General features: G+C 35.6%; 1 protein-coding gene across 1 annotated transcript; it reads right to left on the bottom strand.

Annotated features, from left to right (window-relative positions):
• Positions 1-2,153: 2,153 nt before the first annotated feature.
• On the bottom strand, positions 2,154-10,614 carry LOC138323455 (chromobox protein homolog 7-like). Its single transcript, XM_069268083.1, has 5 exons — positions 10,462-10,614; positions 10,158-10,201; positions 7,795-7,860; positions 7,391-7,430; positions 2,154-6,034 (listed from the first exon to the last, which is right to left on the bottom strand). Exons 1-5 carry the CDS (start codon positions 10,534-10,536, stop codon positions 5,372-5,374), a joined length of 888 nt encoding a protein of 295 aa, XP_069124184.1. The 5' UTR covers positions 10,537-10,614; the 3' UTR covers positions 2,154-5,371.
• Between the last annotated feature and the right edge of the window lie 4,181 nt (positions 10,615-14,795).

Below are 14,795 nucleotides of genomic sequence, written 5' to 3'. Positions count from 1 at the left end.
AAGTTTTAACAGAACTAGGATTACGTCACCGACTCTTTTGGAGGACACGAAGAAGCTTAGGATGGACTATCCGAGCCAGCTACTACAGCAAGGCAAGGGCAAAAAGGTAGGGTACTTACTTTTATTTCTATACGTTGATAAGTCTATCAAAATCTTATATTGATTTGACCGATTAGTTTCGCGGGGATGGTATTTTTGCGATTTCACGGATCATCCACGAAATATTAAAAAAAATTGATTGAATGATATATATATATATCCTTGAAGCTAATTTACAAATTTTGGTTAGATAGTTTTCCTAGTTTTTTTTATTCAAATCGAGAAAATTTTGACTCACAGAAATAATCGGCTACACGGTAGGTTTGAAACAGATGAAAAATTGGTTTGGTAAGGGAGATATGTTACAAGTGATACAGCAATGAACAAAGTACAGCGTTTAGAAATTATTTTCTACAGTGTTAAGTTATTTTGTATTAAAATTAGTAAAAAGTTATATTTACATGTTCCACCGGGACATGGTTACCAAAGTTGGATTATAGTCAATATAACTTTATGATTTCAATACGAAGAGTTTTTGTAAATAAATTGAGATGACATTATCGACCGTTTTATACGGAAGCGTATAAGGTTCCCCTAGCAACATAATGATTTCAATAATTTTTTGAGATCCTATAAAATATGTTGTAATATGAATCTTATACGGATCCGTAGTTTTGCCATAGCAGAAACCTTGGCTTAAATGTCGAGTGTTTGTTTGCAAGCCCTTCTCATCAAAGCGCATGCTCAGATTTAATATGCACAAATCGCCTTTTGTCCGTACCAAATAATGGATAATTTTGACAATTTTGAAGTTTGTCTTGACTATCTTAGAAGTTTGTCAATGAAAGCTTTGTATATTTCATAAGGAAAAGTAGAATAAGGAGCCATATTTCAATTGTATAGTATGTAATTGTAACGTTCAATGGTGGGTGTCAAGATCCCTCTGCGGATATATTGTTATCTTGCCAAACTTAAAATATACCCTTAATTTTTGTTCTGAACAATTATTGTCAATTTAGAATTTGTACACTGATTTTTTTCATATATATTAAAAGTGTACCATTTTGGGTAGCGTACCAATTTGGGTAGCTTCACGTTATCACTTAAAATATCTAAGGATGCTGACTGACTGAATATAGCGAGTTTTTTATATGGGTTATTGTGTGTCTTTCCATGTCGATGATTTAGAAGAACCATCGATTGGGCTTTTGTTCGTACACTAGACTTTAAAAAGAGATGCAGGCGACTCTATGTACGGCCGTTCTTTCTAACAACTTGGATGTTCACCTCTTTGAGGAAGGCTTGTTTCTATACATGTATTTCCATATAATCCATAAAATGTCAGTTACTTTTCTATTTAGCACTCATCACATCGTTTCACAAAGCATATTTATGCCTTAAAGTCCATCTCAATAGAAGGGAGAGTTGTTGTAGCTGCTACGTTGGTAGTATACCATATTTTCTCTTCTGGAACTCGTGCTGTCATTGAAGATTTCTCGTGCTCATTATTAACTCGTTATAATTTTCACTTCATTGAACGTTAAAATTTTCACCAAGGCCATAGAAAAAAATGTGTCTGTTTAGGGTTACATTGGCAAAAAATAGGGTCGGTAGGTCGGGATGGGTTTTTTTTTAATTGTGTCTTTCACTTTAAAATAATGGCCGGAACCGGGCTCTGAGGTGGAAATCCCGACTTCAAATGATGAATTGACGTTGTCTATCTGGTAATTTAACCTTCTTTTTATGCGAGTTGCCTCCCTTCGTGTATCATCAAGCAAACAATTCTCGCTGCCAATTCACCAAGAATATCACAAGCTAACACTACATGGAGGTTATTTCAGTACTTTTTTTTTAATTTTTGATGTGTAACTAATCTTGCAACAAAAACAAAATATCCAACATTGAAAACCTAACAACGGAACCGTAATTATATGCTATTAATTCACATAATCATTATCTTCAATGTTATCAAAGCAAAAAACAAAATATTAAGATTAAACTATAAACAATTGTGAACAGACATAATCTGACACGAAATACATGTATGGAAATAGCTTCCTGGTATCAACAAGGATCACTTCGTGAAAGTAAATAAAACATTTTCCAATCGGAGCTTTTCAAAATCAACAATATTTATTCAAGTAAGCTGTAAAGCGCAAATTAAAGTTAAAAGCATTGAACTTCTATTGTGTTTGTTCAGTTTTAATGATGGACTCGGACGACACAATATTTGGTTTTCAACACATCGCCAAAATATACAGCATCTAGAAAAATCCTCTGTGGGTGAGACAAAAAGACAATGACTATCACAAGTGAAGTAAAGCGTAGTGCAATGAAACGTGGGTCTCCGACGATGTGAAAATAGGACACGAATGGTTTTGATAGATATACCGATATTTTAAATAATTCCACAAGATAAAAATTGTCATGGTGATACTCTTCGTTTTATTTTTTAAACTCGGATCATAAAATAACCAGTTTTACCTCCTATTGTTGATTTCAGACTGACACATCACTATGAACGTTGTTTGTCCACCCTTTAAGTGTAATGCTATTTCTCGTTTCTTAAAATTCATTTTATAAGCTTTATGAATTCATAATCATATGCCGTTATTCCATTTTATCCCTTAGTATTTCATTATATCAGGAATTATAATATATATCGATTTGACAATTGAGTAGTTTTTCCTCTTACATCCTATACCATTGCCATTCCATGAACGTTTTCAGTCCAACAACTTCTGACCAAATTAAGTTATGACTATCGTGTTTTTACTTTTTGTAGTAAAAGGTCAGACCCAAAAGGACCATAACTGCCAATGGACGGAAAATAATGAAGTCATGAAACTGCTGAACGCTACCATGATCACTCGTAAAAGTAGCATAAGGTAGACCCAGTACAGACCATCATAGATGCTAGCTTTTCAGAATGATTTTGACGAAGAGTACAATATTGATATTCAGTGTAATGTTAACCAGTTGGTACAGTTTCCGACCTGTTCTTGACTGTGGTACAGTATTGGCGATAGGCAAGGGTTCCTTGCAATATCCATGCTAGTTCTAGTGGTTCTAAAGTGTTACTAGAACTTTATTATGAGCAGTTCGTGGTTGATGTCGTTTATGTAATTTTAACATTGATAAAAAATGCTAGACATGCTACAAAATGGTTCTTTTGGGATACACTTTTACTCCAAAAAAATCTTAAATCATTTTCTGGTTCATTTGAAAGATCCACGTGATTGCGATTCCTCTTGAGAACAGTTGTACTGGTCAGGCGTTAACCTGTTTCTTCTATGTCGATATTATGTGATAAGAGTGTGGGGTTATTTGTACTTGATATGATGATACTTCCCCCGGGGAACCAGACATCTCATGCCATTAATGATTGTTCAGAGAGATTTAAGTTATTTTGATATCAGGATTTCATCTATTAGTTTACTACCGCCATTTTGACAAATAAAATGTGGCTTACGGTTTTATGTAAGGCTGATTAACTTTTGTAGAGGTAGTGTATATTTCTAGTAGTTAATGGAACATCTTTAATAACGATTTTCCTCTAGTGCAAAGGATTCACGTGTACTATGAAGGTAAACTTCTAACGCTCCATCATCCAAGTTTGCCCACCCCCTGTAATGGAGATATCGATGGTGACTTATTGAAAGTTCTTTATTGATACTGCATGATATGACGAGTCTCTTGTCATCCAAAGCCTTTCATAAATGTATGTCGAAAATGATGGATTAAAGATGTTGTTCTGTCTTATAGATAACAATTATTTCATAATATATTTATATTGGTACTTTGTCGTTCTTCTGTCTTTTGTATATAGGCCCCGAGTCGTTTGCCTTTATAAAAAGACAAAACAGATAAAAAATAGATAAAAATAAAACAACAGATAAGCTAGGACTATTTCATTAGACACTATATTATGCTTGTGCATGCTGATAAATGATGTCGAGGTATGATGATCAGAAGCTACCAAGGTTTAGCTGTTAACCTTGAAATACTTGAGTATAACGAGAAGGAAAAAGGCGACATTTATGTGTAGGTGTTGCTGGTGACGCTTCCATGCTAAACCCCCATAGCACCACTTACGTCTAGCTGAACGTGTCGTTAAACAACATATATTGCTCATTATTTGACAGTGGAACGGTTATGTAGGATGTTTCTGATGCTTAAATGACTATAAAACGATTTTCATAACCATCCAGTGTATTTTCATCCATTCCACTTGAATATATTTTATTATGCTCATGTTGATATGACAATTTAATTTAAAATTAGGAATTACTTTTGGCGTACAATTGGATTTGCTTTTGATTTTCATACAAACGTTGATTTTATTTTCATTTTTCCCATGAAAATTTTAAGAATTTCGACAGAATATTAATTAAGAATGATTATGAAATTTGAAACAGAAAATGTTTGAACTTTCGCTGTTCACTTCATCAATAACACTCCGTAGGTAGCTGACGGAGTTCTCAGACCATTTCTGCAGGGACAAAAGTTAGTGTAACCTCATCTAAATGGACTCTCGCTAGACAGTCTGTACATTGTTTCGATATTTTTGACTGGTGTCAAAGTCCGCTTATTTGGTAGACAGCGTTATTGATTTCCTAGTTTGTCTATACGTCCACTGAGCTTGACAAATTGCTTCCCATGGATTTCATGCTAAAACAGGCTTTTATTAATTGCGTCTGAATTAGACTATTGAGATATAAATTTATCATAGAAGTTTTAAGCCTCCATTTCTATGGTTTACACGGATTGCAGTACAAATATTCAAATAAATAATTAATTGAAACACTTTGAAATATAACCAGTTAAACTTTGGTTGTATTTTCCGAGCTTTAATAACATTTTGAAATGTTTAACAACAAAAATAGACAAAAATCCCTCGCTGATCATGGCACCATTTGTAAAAGTCTGCGTATCCGTCGTTAATCCATGGCGCAAGTACATCCGGTGGTCCCAATATAACGTCACACATACAGATCAATATTGCACACTAAAAGATGGGTTGTTGTGACCGGTCAAGCCACCATATCACAGACTACAGGAGCTAAATTGACCAGCGCAACACCATCTCGGTCGTGATTCGTCCAAATACTGGACTCGTTATATAGTCACAAACACATGTACTGATCACTATCGAACACTACAGAAGGGTGCACGACTATATAGAAACTGAAATCGGCATGACTGAACACGAAGGATAACGTTAGTAGCACTCCAACTTCGTCAGTTGCTGACAAAGATGGGCGTGACAACTTTGGTCCTCTTGCTTTGGCGCATGGGCCAATGGGTTTTTTTGTGTATCAAGCACGTTTTTCTATCCCGTCGGACCTTGCTCCCGACCTTCTTTGAAAAATCCCGCCTTTGTGGGACTCTCGATAAATGTGACAGTGATTTCGTTACAAGTCACGTTTGTAACAAGCAGTTCATTTTCAGGAGGGTCTTCTTCCACCGACGTTTCATAATGACACGGTGAGGGAGGGGCAGGGGAGGTAACCATCTCCTCATCGCTTAGGTCATCTGATCGATAGCCACACGTCATGTCATCATCAGATACATATTTCACTGTCGACTCATCCGAGAACTGGTCATCAGATTTGTCACAAAGATCTTTGTCTTGAAATTGTGTTGCGTGAAAAGCTCTGGTCTGAGACACCCAATCAAAAAAGTTCCTGTCACGGCGCTGGCCTTCACACGAGCACGTGCCAGTGATACTGAAGTGATTGCCATTATTACACACCGCACACTGCTGCGTGCGTGTCTCGTTGGCCGGCGTTTCGTCTGTACCGCGGTCACTACCGACGGACCCTAGTTTCACGTGCGCGGCATCCGATAAGTATCCAACTTCCGGTCCCGTGGACTCTGGTCTTGTATCATGTCTATCGAATGGAAACAGATCTACGGGTATGTTGTTGTTGTCTTCATTGGGGGACGAAGTAGTATATGGGTAGAGGGTGGTCAATGGCAACCTCTTCGATCCCTGCATAAACATAAATTAATTGAACATTTTAACAACTACTCGAAAGTACATCTGTCACAGTATGTTAAAAGGAGATTGGCAGAAGGAAATATTTTTATAGTAGTTAATGACTATAACGAAATTCAACGCCAAGATTAAAAACGGATTCATTTCTTCACAACCCCAATTATAATAAAACAATCATGGGTCACAGTTTAAATATATATATTATTAGATACGTACGTGTAACGGTGGAGTGACTATATACATTTATAAAGACGAAGCTAACAATGCTACTCAAATGAATTCAAGTTAGCTGATTAAGGAATACTTTATAGTCAGTACCAATGACGTCAGCAACATACCAATGGTTCCATATAAACAAGTTAACGATCACTATGGCGTAGGAGGGGACAATGCTGGATATTCCTACCAGAAGACAATACCCGGTACACAAGACTAGTAGAAATCAGTGTGCATACAGAAGAGTACATTCCGAAGTGGTTTGCCCACCTCGTGTTTGCGTGTTGGAGGTCGTCACGCCGTGGCTAGATGACTAATTGGGTACTTGATTCCAATAATTATGGATCGATGTCTGGGATGTTCAATGATTCATTGTTTGATCGTGTATGATTCACGGACACGTTCGGTCTGTTAAAATGATCGAGTGATTCAAGACAGTTTTTTAATGCTGGAACTGATGAAGTCAAAAACCATGCTCTATTTTTAGACCTTTCATTATATTTACGGAACTAGAGATCATCCATCTCAAGGTGTTTAAAGGAAGTTAATGATATTACTTTATACATATATAGACTCACAGGAGATGTATGCTACAGTTACTTATAATGGACAATGTTACTTCAATTTAGAAAGTGTGAGCTACTGAAAGCAAGAATATCCTATCATCGGAAAAGAGCCACTTAAACTGAATAAAGTTACAGTCTTAGTCTTGTAATCTACTATTCGTACACGGGTTTATATTCTAAAAACAAACTAGTCGGGATTCAAAAGTAATGGGTAACCATTGGTGCTCTAGACATTGTACATTTATTGTAGTTGGATGAAATTACATGAATCCATTGGCTGTGACGTCATTTTTTGTAACGACATAACATGATTACTTTGTTTTTCTTTCTGGGAAAATTAATTCATGAGATGTTGACAAAATCCATCACATCACTTGTAAAACCCCTTACTTAACATCTCATTAGTTTTATGCACAATGCCAATTCAGGCCAAAATAGCACTTCTTTGGATATCGATTTTTATATTAATGGTTTTGTGGGCGATAGGGGGCGTTGAATGGGTTAGCTGCGTCAATTACATCCCATTTATCTTTGATAGTGACGTCACGAAAACACTTTCGGTACATACCTCACACAGCTTCCGCTTGCCGAAGCGCCGAGAATAGGGCCTACAAAATACAAATAAATATCCATCAATAATGAGAAACAAGATGGGTTCATACGAAAATGTTTGCATGCATAGGTTGCGACGTTCACCAAGACCAAAAACACAAGTTTATCATTCACTATCACTCTTCTTGTGGTTTTATATGCAAATTAAATCGTTTCTATCAATAGTATCTATTTTCGTCTCTCGTCGACATATGCGTCGCTTTATTTCGTAACACCCAATAGATGTATTTCGTTAAATGCTAAACTTAAGAATAAGTCGTAAATAGCCGTAAGTGCCTGAAGATGATAATGTATTTGTCATACATTGTCATACTGTATAGTGAAAGATCGGATGTTGACTGTCTCATGTGATATTCTTACCGTTCTATGTACTCTTTGATGAGGAGAGGGTCCAGAATATTCTCTTCTGGCTCCCACGTGCACTCTCTATAACAGAAAATCCAACATTGCATTTTACAGGGAACCATATAATCCTCATATAATGAGTATGACTAAATGTGTGATAGCTAAACCTTTTCATCCATTATAGTCTCAACATATGATATTAACTGGATGTTGCGATGTCATGGATGGCAGCTAGATGAACAATTTTAAGGGAAAGTCTTACAATTGTGTAAAGTGAATCGTATTTGTGATCTAGTGCATGTTAGTTAGCTGGGTGTGTGGATTGAAATATGATAGCAAGATATTTGAATAATTACATGAAGTTGACTATTTTGGAACACTTGTGGTTTAGTGCATGATAATGTGTTGTGCAAAGTGGTTTAAAACAGGGTACATGTGTACCCTTACTGCATGGTAGACTGTATATTGCCGAACAAGCGACAGCTCCGCAGTTAAGACGGTATGGTGTGATATATGACTGACCACGTGCTTCCCCTCTGATGCACTCATTCACGTGTAGCGAGCCACGAAGCACGCGAAATTTACCGTCTGAGCGATATCCTGCTGCCCGCGTCCTTTAACCAAAGTCACGGGGCAATCGTCTGCACCATATGCACTGACATATCTGCATATTGTTACAGCTATTCAAAACAACTGGTTTGCGCCAGGGACTTGTTCTAAATAGGATCGTGTTATATCTTGATTATTTTTACACATCAAATCTGTTTAAGAGCTATGACAGATCTAGTATGCTTTAGGCGGGTTACCACCAATTTCGCCTCAGTGACAAGTGCAAAATGCTACGGGCTTGTATTGAATTTTAATGGCTACCAAAGAACCTAGAATCTCATAAACTATTATTAAAATTCAACACCATTGAATATAAATCAAATCCAATATCTAGAACTATTTGAAGTTTACGTGACAAGCACAGCGGTCGCCTAAGTTTAGAAGGCGATTCATGAAAAGTAAACACTACTATCATCTTAGCCCGTAAATGTCCATACCTCTTAGAAAGCTGGGATATTTTCCAATTTTGTATTAAGCCAAAATGTTCTACTGGTATTTTGTTTAACATTGATGGGGTGGAGCTTATGAACTTGGTAAACTTTCCAGAATGACGAATCGTCAATATTGTGGTAAAGCAGTAATGTAAGTTAGGCTTTCTGATGCTGTACTAAGGTATTTTAAGGGTTTCTCGTCATTTAATCAAGATTAGCCAATGCTATCTTATGTATGCAATGTTAGTGGAGAAATGATATTGGTGATTCAAATGAGAAATTCAGAACGTTGATATCACCTTATAGTTAGGTGATTAGTGATGGTTGATTAGAGGAACTAAAGATGTCCGATGTCATTATTGATATCATCCGCAAATGTCTTCAAACTCGCTATGTATAAAGTGAATATCAGATCACAATTTGCATCACTTTTTTAACTTAATGACCAAGAGTATTGAGTCACTTGTCGGCACAATGTGGCGATTATATCAGGTATATAAATAGTCTGAGGTTAATGTGGGTTTTCCTAGAACAAGGAAGTGTCGGTCGGCTGACTTCACTAAAGGACACCTGCTTCACGAGCTAAACCGGAACTGAACCGACAGACCCGACAGGAAACTCCAGAATGCACAGCTTACACACATTTATATTTCACTCCAGTGATTATTGCATTCAGTGTATACTCCATATCCACATGGTTTTTATCGATTTGTCAGTAACAATGCACGGATGGGCACGAGGAACAACAAAGTTGACAAAGTTTAAACATTATATAATGTATGTTTTAGGCGTTCAATTCATTAAAAATGTGCAATGCAAACACTAATGATGAAAAAACTTAACTACATAATTTGTGAAATGATTTCATGTTTTAGCAGTTAAATTGGGATGTAAACTGCTTTGCATATCGTTTGTAGAGAATGAGACAAAAAACAAAAAAAACTATAAAAAAAAACCCAAAAAACAAGAAAAAGAAAAATAAAATAAGTGAGGGGACTGATAATTATAACTTATAAAGCTGTAGTTCATAACTTTTACAACTACCCCTTGACAAGCTAATTTACTCAACTACAACTTTAAAGACCACAAGGAAGTTGTGTGCAGCGGTCGGCCTACTCCGAGTAAACAACTTTCGAAGGTCACGGCCAAACCAAACGATAGGGTGATACCGCATCAGCATTTCAAAACGGTTTACAACACAATACATAATATAAACATAGCAACTGAAAGGATAAACAATTTCATAGTAATGGTTGCCATAGTATTAAACACTGTCACCAAGTTACTTCATCATTTGCAGCTATTAATAATGATGCAGTCAAAACTATAAATACTTACTTTGAGGAGTACCCCTTCCATTTGACTAAGTACTGCGATTTACCCTAAAAAGAGAGAAAATAATATTATAACACACCAAATAAACGACATACATGATGTTGTCATGTTTGTGGATTTGGTATGTATTCATAAGCAACCACTTACGCAATTGCTATCTGAAACATATATCGACCTATATTAGCCGATGTCGCGGCATGGCCTCCAAAACTTGTTGTATTTTTCCGCCAAATAGACAATGACACAGCTAACAAACTATACCATCAAGATAAAAATTCATGTAGACATTGTTCGGTATAAAGCTTACCTTTCGCAAACGTTTCTTTTTTATGTAATCCGCTTTGAACACGCGATCACCCAGAGCCGGCAAAACTGCGTCCATCTTGATACGAATACTCGGTACGAATTGATTATGTTAATTTAGCGACGCAGTAACATAACAGACGAGGTAAACACCGATCTGCGCGCGCACTCCGGTCACGGCCTGACCTTATGACGTCAAGGTGTTAGTTTCATTTGTTTTGTTAGCGTCACTGAACAACACAACACTAACGCGTGCTGACTCAACCGTTACTAGCTACTGGTTATTTAAATTGGGAACATGCGTGATTATCTTATTGGGTATTTCACAATCCATGTGACATATTTAAGAAATTTGTTGTGAGACGCACTGGCCTGACTTAGCAGATGATATAAATACGAAGAAAATTTAGCAATAGCTATATTTAGAACTTAAAATCACATATGCGTCGTTTGAAAAACGGTAAGACGACAAAGTGAAACGTTGATGCGTCTGATCTATCATATTTATTTTTAGATGAAATAGGATAACGTGACAGTTTAAGTGTTAGTAATTACGGAAGCATATTGTTGTAATGTCACGCGGTTAACGGGTAGAACTGCCACTTGTATATTGACGGGGCGTGGTGCAGTGCGATTTATCTATTATCTCTGTTATAACGCAATGTATCGCAATGATTCACGTTCATAGTGATTGCTTTGCCGATTTCAAAAATAAAACTAGGTTGCTCTGACATGAATCATGAACGAAAATGTCGGAAAATCCCACTTCAACGTTGCGGAATAGATAGCTGAAGCTTCATTTTAATGTAATTTCCATATATAGTTACTACTATTTGTCCTAATTTAGTTGTGCCATTTATAACTATTTGGTTTTACCTATAGTTTTACCTGATTTTTTATTGGGTAGGAATTACCATATATTTATTTTAATACAATAATTAGATAATTCCTGATGTTTTTGATGACGGTCATAAACAACCCTGGTTTTTCATCACAGGGAATTACTATAGAGATTCCCAGAATACAAGACTATTGTAATCATTGTCTGTCTGTGATTGTCCAGTAACATATGGGTCCCTCGCCACGCGGAGCGCGCGCGAGTCTGGACCTGGTCAACAGCTGTCGACTATAGTTCGTCATTGACGCGGACAGGTGCGGGGAGGGGCAACGAAAATGTGATACGAGAAAGCACACACAAAAAACTAAGCGATTGTTGGCGGTCAAATGAGGGGGAGATAAAGAACATTATATTATATTAGGTCCTAGAGTTTCATATCCTAATCTCGGTCACCTCAAATGTTCGATATCTATCGATACTTTGCAATTTAATATATTTGTTGATACATTAGTAATAAAACCTATTTATAGGATTAGGATGTTGATTTAAACTCTTTTCAATGCCATATGATGCAATTAATGAATTTTTGTACATGTTATTCAATTTTAGTTTGTGGCAATTTAAGTTACAAGACCATTACTCATAGTTTTTCCGCATGCATTAAGACATGTAGTTAGTTTTCTTCAGAATCGTGTTGTAAATCACTGACTGATTACAAGGTTCGCTGGAAGCATTATCTATTATACTCATGGGGGTAACGGTGAAGTTACAGTGTGTAAACGTAAACAAGTTTACGATTGACATATAACTCTGATCATAGTATTGTTATTGTACCGAGAGGTTCGACCTTCACCGTGGGTCCCGGATCCGGAGCTTGTAAACAAGTTCCAATAAAGCTTTATAGTAAGGAATTATGATCTGCTGGGCGGCCAAACGATCAGTCCAGTTTTGTTGCCTTGTAAACAAAATTTTAAACACAACAGCGATTTTTCTTTCAGTTCATTTACAAAATACCTATTTAGATCTCATTGAGAAATGTTTAGCATCAAAAAGACAATGATGCGCAAAGACACTACAATGTTATCAATTAACAACTTTTGCCTTTCCTATTTGTTTTTTTTTAGTTCATGACTATTTTCTACATATCTTACAGAGGTATGCTGTTGTATCATTGGACCATATGTGCACTTGAATCAATAGAATATTACATATCATTAATGACATATATCTAGTAAATTACAGACATATTTGATCAAAGTGTCACACTTCACAAATAAAAATTCTTTGGGAAAACAATAGTTAACTGTTCATTTAACGCAAGATAATTTGATTTAACGCCGCTACTGGTTTATAATTCAAACACTATTAACATCATTCAGGAATCATGGAATTACTCTTGGTATGATTATAATTAGTAGCGATTTTCAATTCGTGGGGCGACACATCTGGTAAAACAGGAGGCTTTACGATAGCTGTGCCTATTTTGTCATCCCAGACGTAGAGTATTCTTTGCTTTCATATTCATACAGAAAAGTATTGTTTTCTCATTCCTGAACTTTATCATATCATTGTTCTTAGTCTTCGTGTAGATACATACTCAACTAGTTTTGAACATTCTCAAATATTAACCTTTACCTTAATTTGAAGAAATGCATGATCGCTAATGAAATTACAATGTTGAAAGTTAAAGACATGAAAACCATTTGTTGCACATACTTTTATTGTATGCACTATTTTCAATAAAATCGGTCATGATCCTACTTTTCTGTTGTTTTGAACAGTTGTCATGTGAAACAGGATTATAAGGACAACTTAGATGTACAGTATGTGTAGCCTTTTATTTGCTAGACTAGTAATACAACCAAAGGCGTGAAAGAAATACGAATTCATTATTCAATCGATTGGATATGTTATACACTCTAGATATATAGACCCGATGTCTTTAGTATTGTTCGAATTTAGTATTTGTTTAAATAGAGCTTAAATATACCTTTTAATGGTCATTGCTCTTCTGTCGAAGGGTATTTACACTTTGTGTTTGATTAAGTAAAACGTAATTAGTACATTGAAATAGCTTTCTTTTGGGTACGAATTAAGATATTACAATATTACAATTTTAGTTTCAAAAGTGATAGCTTGTTCCTGGTTTTCAGAAAAGTTACGACCAGGTAAACTGTTTATAAAACTAGGTCAGTTTAAAGATACTTCCTCAACCAAGGGACCAATGGTGACATTGTACCTGTATATACTTACCTTTAATATACTTCCTTTTACAAATAAACCCTTTATTATCATTACTTTTTTGTATTATTATCAATACTTTTAACGTCCACGTACTAATATAGATTATAAATTAGAAGTAAACTATAATGGTCTTCCACTAACTTCCAATCAATAAGGCGTTTTATAGGATACCATTGCGTCATTCAAGTGAAGATTATGCAACTATCGTTTTCTTTGCCTTAATTATTAAAAGATGAAATGAGTATGGTTTATCATTTGGAAACACTTGTATTTGGTTCGCGATTTAATAGGTTTTGCATAGACTCTCATTATTAGCTGAAACGTAGCATAACAACCTATCAAGTTGGTTGCTTTTTACAATTAAGTAGTTAATTGTGCGTTCTTAATGACACCAAACTGCGCCGTCATGATAACATATGTAGTTCACATGTTCTAGGTTCTAAAATCTAAAGTAGTTACAAACGCTTTATTAAGTATTAACGTTCATAAAGCATAGCAAAATGATGATCGAATATGAATCTTACTGCTTAACATTATGAACATTGTGGATAGGATTTCATGATATTTGAACAATTTTTATTACGTCTATGTATAGATCACGTGGGTTATATAAGATCCTATAAATAAGAGACTTAAAAAGAGTAATTTAACAATTCATTACTCATTGCGGAGTTTCCCCCACAAAAACCACACGATATCTGAAGATTTATGGTCGACTTACTGACATATATAATGATGTACACGTGATATAGATATAGATGTCTTATATAATAACTCGTGTTTAAAGGACGTCACTCCTTTCGTCAAAGATAGGATTGATGGCGTGTATTCATAAGTATTACCCCAGGCCGTCACAATACTACCTAAATATTTCATGTATGAAGGATTAGATAGGCGAGTAAATAACACAAAGTTGATATGAAGATTACTTATATAGAGACTACAATATCAACAAACGAGGTTATGAATGTGTTCGAGATACTAACCTTGTATACTTTGTGTTTTATGTTAGCCTACCTGTAATATCGCTAGGTACAATATAAGGTATAGATACACCGTAGCGTTAAGTTTTGTTTGAACATCAGATCTATAAAGGATGGCACTGATTAATTCATTTTGTCGCTTATTAACCAAATTTTCAAACTATATACAGTAACATGTATCATCAATTCTTCTGAACGCATTGTCTCGTATATTGAAAATGAATATTCTTGGAATTATACATAATGTGATTAAATAAAACAACGCCTTACAAA

This window comes from Argopecten irradians, chromosome 5, assembly GCF_041381155.1.
Source record: "Argopecten irradians isolate NY chromosome 5, Ai_NY, whole genome shotgun sequence".
Lineage (NCBI taxonomy): Eukaryota > Metazoa > Mollusca > Bivalvia > Pectinida > Pectinidae > Argopecten > Argopecten irradians.
The sequence above is the reverse complement of the archived record's forward strand: the minus strand, read 5'-3'. Positions and strand labels throughout refer to the sequence as shown.